General features: G+C 39.3%; 2 protein-coding genes across 9 annotated transcripts in view; one reads left to right on the top strand and one right to left on the bottom strand.

The window, feature by feature from the left end:
- Nucleotides 1-10,267, bottom strand: part of rapgef2b (Rap guanine nucleotide exchange factor 2b) — an 87,737-nt gene extending 77,470 nt beyond the window's left edge. For all 5 annotated transcript variants that reach the window (XM_086084421.1, XM_086084424.1, XM_086084423.1 and 2 more), the window contains exon 1: nucleotides 9,597-10,267. In XM_086084421.1, coding sequence (XP_085940547.1) covers nucleotides 9,597-9,671 — 75 coding nt within the window. In that variant the 5' untranslated portion in view covers nucleotides 9,672-10,267. The remainder of the gene's footprint in view (nucleotides 1-9,596) is intronic.
- A 552-nt stretch (nucleotides 10,268-10,819) lies between these two features.
- Nucleotides 10,820-12,990, top strand: spmip2 (sperm microtubule inner protein 2). Of its 4 annotated transcripts, none has more exons than XM_086084111.1 (4): nucleotides 10,820-10,912; nucleotides 11,117-11,297; nucleotides 12,257-12,483; nucleotides 12,742-12,990. In XM_086084111.1, exons 2-4 carry the CDS (start codon nucleotides 11,249-11,251, stop codon nucleotides 12,823-12,825), a joined length of 360 nt encoding a protein of 119 aa, XP_085940237.1. In that variant the 5' UTR covers nucleotides 10,820-10,912; nucleotides 11,117-11,248; the 3' UTR covers nucleotides 12,826-12,990. The 4 variants fall into 4 exon arrangements, with proteins under 4 accessions (XP_085940237.1, XP_085940240.1, XP_085940241.1 ...); XM_086084112.1 differs by having other exon boundaries at nucleotides 10,879-10,912; nucleotides 11,112-11,297; XM_086084114.1 differs by having other exon boundaries at nucleotides 10,838-11,297; nucleotides 12,263-12,483.
- Nucleotides 12,991-13,040: the final 50 nt, after the last annotated feature.

Genomic DNA, 13,040 nt, shown 5'->3' with positions numbered 1-13,040 from the left:
AACAGGACTGACCCCCCCCCCCGGTACAAACACCCAAGTGGGAAACACTGTGATGACCTTTTCACCTGATCCGTGTCCAGTTTTTATATAATCTACAACCACTTGAAGAAAAGAACCACAACAACATGCTATCTTTGGCAAGTTAAACTGCATCCATGTAGAAGTGTTAGACGGATCCATACTGAATATTGATAGATACCAGCCGGATACTAGAATTGAAAACTGCGATTTTTGTTTTATCGTAACAAGAATAGTTCTGTTTTTATTTATTTATTTTTTATTATTTTTTATTATTATTATTATTATTATTATTATTATTATTATTATTATTATTATTATTATTATAATACACCTAAATGACCAATGAAAACACGATTTTACATTGTCATGCTAACATTTGGCTGCTCTGCTACTTGCTGAGGATCGCCTAAACATTCATGCACTGTTGAAAAAAATGTCTGAAATTTTGAAAAAATATTGTGTGGTTTGTTTTGGAGTATTCTTTTTTTTTTTACAGGATATCATGTTGGGAGTTAATCTGCGATTCCCACCCCTAATCTGGATGTTTATAATCATTTTCAAAAACTGTATGTGTTGATTAAATCCAAACCGCTGATACCAACACTGCAGCACTATCGACCTAGTTTGTGTCTCTCCGTTGTGAGCAGCGCTGTAAACAAGTATTAGAGGCGTGCCGGAGCCATATTCTGGGAATTAGGGACCTCTAATCACACTAAATTAATCAGCTCGCCATCTGATGCGCGTCATATGTCTGAGCAGTTCGCCAAGAGGCAGATTATACTGCAGATTATGCGGCGGAGTGCGAGCCCGAAGCTAAATTGCGGCTAACTAGTCATTGACAACATTTTATCTACCGGTTAAATAGCAAGCATCTGATCTACACCTCGATTTTCTCGTGTCCGTAGACTGGATGGCGGTAGCTGCGACCAATTCAACAGTCTGCAGTCTATCTAGCCTCCCCACCACTTAGGTAGCCTTACAAACACATTTATACATGAAGTTGTGCTATTTGCAATGATACAGTTTATATAAGGTAATAGGTAAATCCATATTTTGCTTTCGGTGCACTGGATAGGGATGGCTACGACCATTCTCTCTTCGTTAAATCGACAGACCGTGGCGTGTCGTTCGAACAGTTGGGGTCTGGCCTGGTGCTGGGTGACGTGTGTCAGCAAATGAAAGTGTAGTGATGGCTCAGGTTAGCGGCTTGTTGTTCCCTGGCTGACCACAAGTCAGGCTTCATGTTGACTGACTCGACATCAGCTGATCAATTATGGTAATTGACATATTGTAATATTGAAATGTTCTGAACTCCTGTTTCCATGCGTGTCACATTAAAATGTTTTGTTTCCATCTGCGATGAGGGCTTCTACGTGGCAAGGTGACGTTCCCAAAACCTCAACTAAGGACCCCCCCTACTTTCATGACAAGCCTTACAGCGTAACTCAATCGCGTCCGTGTAAACAGTAGACGTCAGAAAGGGTTTATCCTCCTTGGCTTGGTGGGTCTTTAGGGTTAGCTAAGCATGCAAAGATTGCGGTTCCCCCTCCGTGGTCGCAAACGGAGTTTCGGCTGCCACTTTCCGCTACGAAGGCCAATGGAATTTCTGGCGCCTCCGACTGCCGAGCTGTTTTTCTTCCTACTTTATAAATATCTGAAGGAATGTGAACAAAAGCAACTGGAGTATGCTTTTCGCACTATTGTGTGTGTGTGTGTACGTGTGTAGGGGGTGGGGGTAAAGAAACAAAAAACGCACAGCGTGACCCTGAAGGTGACAAGATAACTGAAAGCCAGCGTTCAGATTTACAAACCAACACAAGGTCGAGGGTGAAAATAATCACACGAGAAGAAGGCGAAGCACATCAAACGAGAGGCCGTGTGACCCATCGCTGACGGCAGGCTTAAAGTCAAAATTGGTCAATTTCAGATTTTCTCACAGATCTATACTATTGGTCGTTCCGCGCGTGTGTTATTTTAACACAATTATTGAAAAATCAAAATTGTTAAAAATAGCCTGCTCTCTCAGACAACGCAATGTTTACACAGTTGAACAAACTTGTCATTTTTGTAGTCACCTGAAAAGTGATGATTTTGGAGGCACAAGGATTTGGCCTGACGCCAGCAATATAACAAAGTCCCTCTGTTCAAGGCCGGGACATTAAAGTACAGAGGGAATAAGAACGTGAAAGTGAGCATGCAAGACTTTCCTTCCAAAATTGGCCTGATGCAATTTCAAAGGTGTTGTTTCTCAAATTCAAACTGCACAAATAAAATCGGTGACTGAGGCATCTTCTGCAGTACGTTTGAAACAGAAGCAGTTCCACTTAATCGGTGGTTCTCAATCATGGATCAGCAAGCCGTAGCAAAATATTTAGTACAGCTGGGGTGGAAAAAAAACAACAACAACACCAAAATCGGCTAAGTCAAGACCATTTCTATCTCGAAACTATGATGTATGAATTTCAAACCATGTTTGCGGCACACGGAACCAATGTTCAGTCCATTCTATCGATTACTTTGAGAGGATAATAAATTCTAAAAAGCATAATAGTGACAGCCCTAATATTTCAAAAATAAATTATGTCATAGCGTTTTTAAAAAGTACATTAATACATTTACTCCGCAAAAAAGAAAAAAAGAAATGTGCTTCTTGAACGTTCAACCCCCAAAAAAAACGTGGGTTCAGTTTTTGAGATGGTCGTCGGATACGAGGTTTTTAATATTTAACTTACTGTACCACTGCCATCTTTCTACAACATCACCAATAACCACTGATTAGAATGTCCTACGGACTCAAAGACGAAATTCAAGAACCCTTTCCAAATATGATTTTAGTCCAAATTTCTGAAACGGCAGCAAGCTGAGTCATTGTGCGGCCTTGTCGGTGCCTCGTTTGCCTCTGCTCGACATATGATGCCCTGACTTGAAATCATAGCTGTCACACGTAAGTACTGTTGGTACTGCTGGTAGTGCACATTGCAAACTGCTGTTGAGTGTTAAAACAAAGCAAAGGGGGAATAGCCAGCCAATCCTCCCTTCAATGGATTTGGACTGCTAACAACAACAACGCTAACAAAGACATGATAGGGAAACACCGCATCAACAGTCCAAGGTCACCGTTGACAACATTTCAGGAATACCAGAAATGTATGTTTGTGGTACGACCAATGTTTCCACCTTGGTAGCTGTTCCTCTTCAGAGATTCGATTGCGCACGTTTTGCCAGATTTGATCTAAAGCTAAATACAATGCTAACAACAAAGCTATGTAGCATCCGGTCCAAACTGTCAACAAAGTTTTCGGAGTACGCTACACGACACTGAAATGACTTGAAAATCATCCCCTATTCAAATGTGAGTCACACCGTTCAAGGAAAAAACAAAGACTGGAAGAATAAGCCAACAATCACATCAAAAATGTGTCTGCACAACGCATTCCTCAAGTAACATTTCACTGGGAGCGTAAATCAAGTTTCATCACCTTCTCCGACAAATATGCAACACTCCTCACATAACTCAGGGAATCCGTTGTATATCAACTGGCGGTACTGGAAAGCTAGCGGTCTCGAGAGACACTTTTGAAATCACTTCATCGTGACGCTACGAATCGCCCGGCGTGGAGAAACGATGAGCTCATGAGCACATTTTTCAGTAGTCTCGCTGGACGGGCTTGCTCAGATGTTGCACAGATGAGCGCATGGCTTGGCAAGTTTGCTCAAAAGTCACGAGTAACTGATGATTAGCATAAAACAAGTTCAAAAAGAAGCTAAAAATGAGATTTTGCAAGACCAATTCGATGAAATTAAGGAGCTTTATTCACGAAAAGGGGTGTGCCCAAAAAAATTGATTCTCAAAAGAATCGCGATTCTCATTTAGTACGATTCAGAATCGCTTTTAAATGTCCCAAAATCGATTTTATTTAAATTATTTTATACTGTCTTCCCTTTGTCTGTGTGTGCGCCTTTATTTGGAGCGCTGTTCATGTTGTACCTGGTTTGGCCACTGAGGAGCAGTGTGTTTCCACATGGTTTAATACACTGCTAAGTTGTAGACACATTAGAGAGTAGAAGGAAAAAGTCACGATCAAGTTATTCCAATAAAAGTTGTTTTTTTGCAGTGTGGAGACGTTCTTTTGGGTGATAAAAGTGCCGCGAGTAGCGCGCTAATTAGCATTAGCGAGTCAGACTGGAGTAGATCATGACGATTCTTTGCACATCTATAACGAAATCATTGTCAATCAAATCATTTTGAATCAAAAAAAATCGCTCTTAATCGAGAATTGATTCTGAATCGAATCGCAGACCTAAAAATCAGAATCGAATTGTGAGACATTCAAAGATTCCCACCCCTAATTACGAGTGTAATTAGTAAAAGCCTTAACTCCCACAACGCAAGTCAATTTTCATAAATGGTTGCGCTTATTCCAATTTTCATTGTGCTGAATGTTAATTGTGTCAATTTGTTTTTATTTCCAAAACTATGTTTATTTTATCACTTGCTTTAATTATTTATTCATTTATTTTAAATCTGAACTTGAAAATGTGGATTCACCGATGGCAATTTTGTTAGGATAACAAGTCTTCCTTTTTTATTTAAAAAAAAAACAACAACTTCCAACCAGCTTTTCTTGTGGTTGTGTGCTTCGAGTCAATGCATCGTTCGCTTCAGCCTCAGTTTAAACATAAACTAGTGTGTATTTGTCTTGTCGTGTGTGTGCATTTTTTTAGCACAAAGGACTACACAGTGGTGTTTGAGAAGCTGCAGACAGCGTAAATGTGGTCTCTGGCCACACTGGTGAACACATTTGACATTTCCGCAATGCCATCTTTTGCAACATTTGTCGGAAAACTGTACAATCAATCATTTTAATAGAATAATCGTTATGCGTCTACGGAGCGTCGCGGTGATGTTTTACGATACATGAATTGCCCGAACGCACCCTCCCCCCCCCCCTATATTTAAACACGGCGGGAATACGTCAGCGCGACGACCGCGGCATGCAGAAGCACTACGGTTCCAAAAAGAAGAATAACATGTGACATCACGCCAGGACCAACTGGAAGTTTGGCGGATTGGAAAACTCTCTTGTCGCCCGGGCGGGATTTCAACGCTTCCAAATCTTGACGGCGCGACAAAACCAGGCGAGGAAGGAAGTAACAAACCACACCCAAATCCAGAAAAAAATAATCAGGGGGAAAGGGTGTTGTGTTTTAGCGGCAGTTCTTCCTGTTTGAGTTCCAAATGCATCCTGACACTTTTTCCCCGTTTCCCCGTTTGATTTTACAACCCGTGTCTTAACACTTCCTTTAATGTTTTTTTGTTTGTACCCTTTGTTGCGGCCAGTATGAAAGTATTGCAAGAATGCTGCCACCTTGGCTGATGACACCACTCGTGGCCTTTAGCTCTGGCCACCTGGCTGAAGACAAACAGACGCGACCGGTGCCAGGTCAAGGTAATCGCAGGACAGACCGTCTGTAACCTTAGCATTGCTTTAAAAAAAAAAACAACAACAAAAAACTCTTTTACCCTTTCACATCTTCTGTGAAACTTGAGACGTAACTTGGGATAGACGATTATCTGCACCGATATTCAGCATTTTGACGAATATCAGCATCAGCTTCTTTTTTTTTTTTCAAATCTGACGGCTGATAAACAATACGTTTGCAGGCCTTTCAACAAAGCTCGGAGTTGGAAGTTTTTATAATCCTGATGCCAATACTTTTCCCTTTTACTAAAAAAATATATAGGCTAAAAAAAACAAAAAAAAAACAGGATAAGTGAGTGTGATGTGTTCAGCTTCACATCCCAGTCCCCGGGTTTGAGCAATTGACTTTCACACAGCTACAATCAAACCTCTGGCACAACCCTGGGAATTTGGCAGTCAGCCGGCCCGTCCACACATAACACGAAACTACAAAAAGGTTGTGGAACACTTGGATTGTGAAAGGGGCTACTTCCTGTCAAATCAGGTATTCACTACCAGTCGAACCCCTCCGCCTTGTCACACAAAACAGGCTTCGATGTCCTTATTTTGTCATGGCTTGGACTAAAACGGTCGGCATTCCATTCTCCTTTGGACTAACGTCAATCGCAGATCCGAATTTGGAAATCATAAAAGGCCGTTCAGATCTTTCACCTGCCGAGCGGCACCGGTGCGAGACTGAGGTCAACCGGGGCCAGTGTTGATCCCTCTGGCGGTTCGCTAATCCTGCCAGAAGGATGTCGTCAACACCTGAAGGATAATGCGGCTGGTGCGGTGGCTTCAATAGTAGGAAAGGTGCTTTCTATTCATGGGGGAGGCGAGGTTCCGCACTTGGGCTCGACCAACAATGGAAAGAGGCAGAAGTGAGAGTAACGCTTTCCCCATCTGTGAACGCCACCTTTTTGGTGCGGAATTCAATTAGCACTGCCAAAGTTAACAATGAATTGACAATCCGACTTGATAATTAAGTCAGGGAACAAAAAGCTTTTTACATGGAGTGTTTGATTTGTAAAGCAAAAGGTAGACAAGTGCGGTCTTTTAAGACACGGCTGTTTTAAATAATGCTACAAGGCAGAGATGAAATTTGAAGTTTGCCCACAAACCGCAATGAAAATTCAGAGGGTTCGTATTACCATTTCACATTTTAATTATTGTCATAGCCGTATTTAACACCTCTCAGTACTTTTTTTCAGGTTTCCCCACCCATTTTCAGCAATATTTTTTCATATTCTATTTTTCAAATGGCTGTCAGATTTTTTTTGTCTGATATTTGTCCAACCGTTTTTGTCTAGTAATAACTTTATATTTATTTTATTTTTGGGGTGTCTTCCTATACCATCATGGATTTCAGGAACAAAAATGTGTATTATTTTCTAATGTTTGTGTATTTTCCATGTAATATTTTTAGTATATTTTCTTTAGCAATATTTTTGTATTTTGAGTCTAATATGTATATATTTATCAAATATCAATTGTTCTACTATTTTTAAACTCAAACTATTTTTATATTATATTCGAGTATTTGTTTTTCCAGTAATTATTTGTCTTTTTTCCAAACGTGTGTATTTTTGTTTAATAGGTTTGTGATGCATGTTTCTCTACTCATTTTGTATTTTTTTTTTAAATTACATTTCAAATATTTTCTTTTTTGTGTAATTGTTGACAATAGATTTTTTTTTTTAATCCTAATATGTACCCATTTTTAAATATCTTTGTAAAACTTTGCGCATGCTCGCTTTGGTGGTTTCGACCTAATGTATTGGATTACACCAAGAGTAAATCCCTGGTGGATTTCTTTTCGCGATATCACGATCATATTGCTCACTTGAAGTGTGGTATTAAATTTCATGCCTACTATAACGTGTTAAGATTTGTCTAATGTGAATTAACCCAAAAATGTGTTGTTAAAAATGTGTGTCCAGTCCTAATTAAGTGACCAAAATGAAAATACTCAAGACTGCAGCTGTCCAAACCAAGCAGCCACAAGCGCCTGCTGAGCAATTACAGCGGACATAACGCAGCGCGGCAAAGCTCGGTTTCGCCGACAAGCAGACGCTGTTGTTTGTGAATGCTTTGCCGGCAGCGGCTGCGTCCCGCTGTTTCAAGCGGCGCAACATCCATTTGCAGCGAGCGAAAAGGAAGACTGCATGCACGTGCGTTTCGGATGGTCTGTGTAATGGAAAAGCATGCATATGCATATTGTGAGTGTTTCTCCTTTCCACATAGTATTAAAAATACAGATTTCATCTAATATTTTGTCTAAAACGTTATTATAATTAATTACTGACCATCTAAAAAGGGTATTGTTTCTAATGTTTATTTGTTAATATAAAAATGGCATTTTTAGAAGTGTTTTTGCTCATATGTTTCTACTATTGAGTTGTGTAGCTAGTACTATAAGTACTTGCTGTGGTTTGCTTTTATATTATGAAAAAGATTTGTCGTCAAAGCTTTTTGTTCTGCCTAAGATGTGTTTAGAGTTTATTCGTTAGCTTTAATATTTGTATTAGTTTCATATACCGTATTTGTATTACTTTTATAAAACATATTTTTGTTGACATTTTTCTACTTTATTTGAATGTTTGTCAAAGAAATGTGTGTATTGCTCATCTAAAATGTGTTTTTCATCTAATATTTTGTCATTTTTGTGTAGTATTTATTTGTTATACTTATCTAATATTTTGTAACTTTTGTGTCGTATTTTTTATACTTCTGTAAAATAGCATATTTTTCATGTTTTTATTGTATGATGTCTGTTTTTTTATTTTATTTTAAAGATGTTTGTTGAATACATTTAATTCAGAGAATATTTTTCATCTTGTGTTTTCATTTCATTAAAAAAAAAATTTGGGCTAGTATTTTGGGTTTTCTTTTCAAATGTATGTATTTTTGTTCTATTGTAATTTTTTTCTTCTTTGGCTATTCGTATACATTGCATTTACTCTTTGTACATTGTTTTCCAATTTATTAATATTTTGCAAAACGCATTAGTTCACATTTTTTATATTGTTAAAATATCTTATACTCGCGCTGCATAGTTGTCGAATATTAGTTTGTGTCATTTTTTTCCACTCATTTTTTGTTTTTGCCAAATATGTTTTCCTCAGTATCGACAACTGCCAAGTGCTACAAAAATAATAAATCAACTGACTGTTAAAATGGAATTGATTTTTTTATTCATTGCAAATGGCAAGTGTACTTTTTCCTTACACTTGGGATTTTCCAATTTCGTGTTTTTGGGGTGGAAGCTCCTTCCATCTTCACAGACACAAAGACAAATTAGCTACGCCAATTACGTCATTCCATCTTTTTAGGGGCCAACAGAAACACCAATAAGCTTGCTTAAAATGTATGTTTATTTTCTGTGAAATAGAGGCAACGGGGTTGTTTGTTGAATTTGTTTTCCCAAATACGTTTTATAAAATGACATGCGTCAACCGTGCTATTAGACAACCCGTTAAACCAGAGGGAAAATTGTTTGACAAACTATCATTTTATATAGAACTTGTCCTCGTTAGGGTGCAGGTGAGCTGACTGACACCAGGTGAGGCGAGAAATTGTGTACACCTGGGACAGGTTCATTCCCACCTATGGAGAATTTAGTCCTCAATAAACTTTATTTGGGATGGAGGAGGAAAATGGAGTTGATGCAAAACTCCAAACAGTTATGCCAAAGGCAAGAGTCGAACCCAGAGCCTCAAAGCTGTGAGCCAGACCACATCTGCACCTTGTTGCTGTTCCATAATATCCTTTAAATCTTATGAAGCAAAGTTGCAGCAGCAGCATCAAAGCCAGGGGGTAGGAAACGGGCACTTAAAAGATAATATCCACCCACAAGAGGCCAATGTTATCCATTTACCGATCTTTTTAGCACAAGATTAGCATCTAGGATGCTACTATGACAACTTTTTGTTGTTGTTGGCAGCATGTTGCACGTCTTGCTATGCTAAGTAGCTGCTGATTATCTCCCGATAGGCGGCTTAAGCGAGATAGAGCCATACGCGACCAGACACAAAAGCACACAATAAAAGCTTTTAGGGGCGTTTAAGTGCTGATTGTGTAAAAAGATTTAAAAAAAAAAAAAAAAGGTCAAACCTGTTGCGTCCTGTCCGCCGGGTTCATCATCACCGCCTCCCGAAAGCTGTTATCCACATACGACGCCATTTTCATCGTCTTGGAAGTGGACAGTGTTTTAATCCTGTTCAAAATGTTAATTGGCTCCCCAAAAAAAGAAGACAGGGGGAACAGAAAGATAAGAAAGGCCTCCTACTCCTCCGGGATCCGAGAGCCGCTTGGCCGTCTGCCCGAAGAGACGAGCGGGGCTGGAGGCTTTGGGAGTGCCCCGGACCCCCAGGCCCACGGACCCTGCTTAGACCCCCGTTCGAGCACTCTCCCCCGGGTTGGACTCCTGGCTTCTACCCACAGCTGGACCGAGCGACAACCGGGGATCGCCGAACTTGCTCTTGACTGAGTTTGCCTCCCCTCTTATGTACTGTCCACCACCGCCATTCTGCTAGTTGCGACCAAAAAAAGACAAAAAGGTGGGGGGAGTAGGGCTACAAAGCCTAACCCGCCAAGAACAACACGGTGCCCATTTTCTTTCTTTTTTTCTTCTTTTTTTTTCCAAGAGGCTGAGTCATTCACGGACGAAACATGGTGCTCGGCTTTCGGACTATCGGAAAAGTACGGCGCGCGTTAGCTCCACCGCCGCTCCCACTGTGCTGATCTGTTGTGTGCCACCATGGTGACTGAATTGTGTCGTCCGCGGCAAGAAAGAAGACTACACTGTGATTTCTTCCTGTACGTCTTTTCAAAATAAACTTAAATTCAACTGCACGTTTGCCTTTCTAAGATTCAAACTCACTGCACCAGTTTTAAATTAACGTAAATTGTTATTTTAATCATGTGTGAGGGAACTTTAATTCGGGAATGTGTGACGTTTTGGAGTCGTTTATTTTAATCCGAAGGAAGCGTCCTCACACTTCCCGTGTCAGTCGTCGTCTTTCTGCTAACTTCATACTTATGGAAGCCTGACTAGTAGCGGACGTTTCAAGAGTGTGATGAACACGTCGACTCATAAAGTATTGTAAAATAATGATTTTTTTTTTTAAAAAATGTATTACTAAATTAAATTGATATTAAAAACATAATGTGTATTTGCAGTATATCAATTATATTGACCACTTATTACATTAAAATGATATATGTATATATGTGACGTGACGGCAGACTCTGTTATTTTACGCTGAAAGAAGTCTCCTGTCACTTCCTTTTTAGCAGTCGTCGTCTTACAGTGAAGCTTTACACAAATGGAAGTTACACGGTGAGGCTCATTGGGCGAGTCCATATAACAAGAAGAGGGGTGCGATTCGAATCAGGGGGAAAAAACGATGCTTTAGCTCCATCTCGCGGTAAGATTCGGAACCAATTAGATTATTTTATTTACTGTATTATTTTCGAGTTCTGTGGTCACTAGCCATACGTCTTTTCCTTGTTGTTAATTATAAAATGCACTTTGATGATAATTGGTGCATTCTCACGATATTTTCTTTCAATGCTACTTTGTTACGTTTACATGAGTTTGTCAAGTTTCCCTCCGTCGTCACAAAGTAAAGTAGGCCACCAGCAGTTCGGTTCCCATGACAACCGACCATGACCCATGGACACAGAGGAGGCCCCCGTTCACGTCACCTCCCAGCGGGGCCCTGTTATGCACCTGAGATGAACTTCAGAAGGAAGAGAACATCATGCAAAACAGCAAAGGAGCTGCCGAAGGACAAAGGATTATTTTTACAGGTAATGCAGAGCTGTCATTGATTTTATGTCAATCTCTCTTTGTTACCCGAGTAGGTTATGTAACAGGGTTATCATTAACACTATTTGGTTCAGGAACATTTCAAAATGTGTTTTTGATCTTCTAAATTCGTTTTTCATAGACATTTTTAGTAGTAATAGAAGTACTTTAGTAGTAGTAGTAGTAGTAGTAGTAGTAGTAGTAATATATACATATATAACTTGTAAAAAAAATTTTTTTAGATTGTATTAGTTAATAAGGTGGTTAAAGAGGCGGCCTTTCATTTGTCAAAAAAATATTTAAAAATAAATATAAATATAAAAAATGTTTAGAATATGACTATTGAAGAAAATACCTTTATTTATATATATTTTATATTATTTATTAGAGGTAAGTTGTATGATTGAGATGAGGCTTTGTATGTATATTTTATTTTTTATTTAACAATATTATTCTACTGGTGGGATCTTTATTTGAGAGGTTTTCTTTAAAAAAAATCCAAATTAAACATATTTTGTCAGGGTTTTTTTTTTGACGCAAGGCGTTAAGAGTTGATACTCTCATTGTTAAATGTATTTTTAATCATTACATTTATATATATATAATTTTGTCAAATCCAAATTTTTCGGGATTATTAGAGGTAAGTCAATTTTTTTAGAGAAGATACCTTGACAAATATATTACATTAAATAATGACTTAATGAATCAAAATTTTTGGCACAAAAATGCTGATTTTGCCATGAATAAATGTTATTAATGTATTAGCAGTAAGTCATTTAGTAGAGATGAGGCCTTTATTAGCAATTACATCAGTAAGGTAAAGTCTTTAATTGTCAATATATATTTTATTAGTTATTAGGCAGGAGGCTATTTCAAATGTTCGTTCCATTCATTACTGCACTTCGAACTATCAATACATGTCGGACTTTCAGGCTCTTTTTTCCCTCCTATGTCCGTTGAGGTCCAGACGGTATAGGCGACTACCGTCCGAGGTTCAACCGGTCTCCGTACGTCGGTGTTGGCCCCTTGTCCCCTGAGGCCACGAGCGACCTGTCTTACCTGTGGAGGGCGGCCCCACACGCACCCCCGCCTCTTCCCAAGCAGGCCTACGTGGGCGAGGTGGGCTGGTGCTGGCAGTGCAGCGCCATGTTGAACGACAGCGCACTGCACAGTGGCATGCAAATTAGGGTAACGCTTCACAAAGTTTAAAGATGATTAATGCGATTCATTAAATACCAGCTACAATAATACACTAACTGATATTGCCAAGTTAACAAATCTGATATTTTGTCTTGGTGTGCCATTACTAAAAGAGTTATAGTATCGCAACATCAATGCTAATTTCGCTAACACATTATAAATGATGTGCTTTGGAGTCAAGGATTACAAAATTGGTTGCTGCTTTACATGTCCCATCAAATATATATTAAAAACATTTTCTTTCAGAAAAGCATCGTACGAATGGAAGTGGAGGACCGAGCGAGCCACAAGTTTCTGCAACAATCGTCAGACGACAAACAAAAGACTTGATGTTGTTGTTTTTTGCCACGGCTGTGCAGAATCACATGACGCACACCAAGCGGCGACAGTGTTGAGTGTCTTGTGTTGCTAGCTCAACTCATCCATAATGCAACACTTACACTTTTGCATGCACACACACGCACAGCATCAGATAAGAACACTCGAGTAGATATAGCCATGTTTCCTCCTTCAGCCAGATGTAGCCCTTTTCCTGTTGATGTTGT

Source organism: Leptonotus elevatus, chromosome 9 (genome assembly GCF_054856555.1).
Source record: "Leptonotus elevatus isolate MCC_2025b chromosome 9, RoL_Lele_1.0, whole genome shotgun sequence".
NCBI classification, from domain to species: domain Eukaryota; kingdom Metazoa; phylum Chordata; class Actinopteri; order Syngnathiformes; family Syngnathidae; genus Leptonotus; species Leptonotus elevatus.
The sequence above is the reverse complement of the archived record's forward strand: the minus strand, read 5'-3'. Positions and strand labels throughout refer to the sequence as shown.

What these genes read in the sequence shown, in the direction of transcription:
- spmip2 (XM_086084111.1), top strand. Translation starts at nt 11,249, where the DNA reads ATGCAAAACAGCAAAGGAGCTGCCGAAGGACAAAGGATTATTTTTACA. An exon ending in ACAAAGGATTATTTTTACAG is followed by an intron (nt 11,298 to 12,256) that starts GTAATGCAGAGC and finishes ATGTCCGTTGAG; the next exon opens with GTCCAGACGGTATAGGCGAC. An exon ending in ACAGTGGCATGCAAATTAGG is followed by an intron (nt 12,484 to 12,741) that starts GTAACGCTTCAC and finishes ATTTTCTTTCAG; the next exon opens with AAAAGCATCGTACGAATGGA.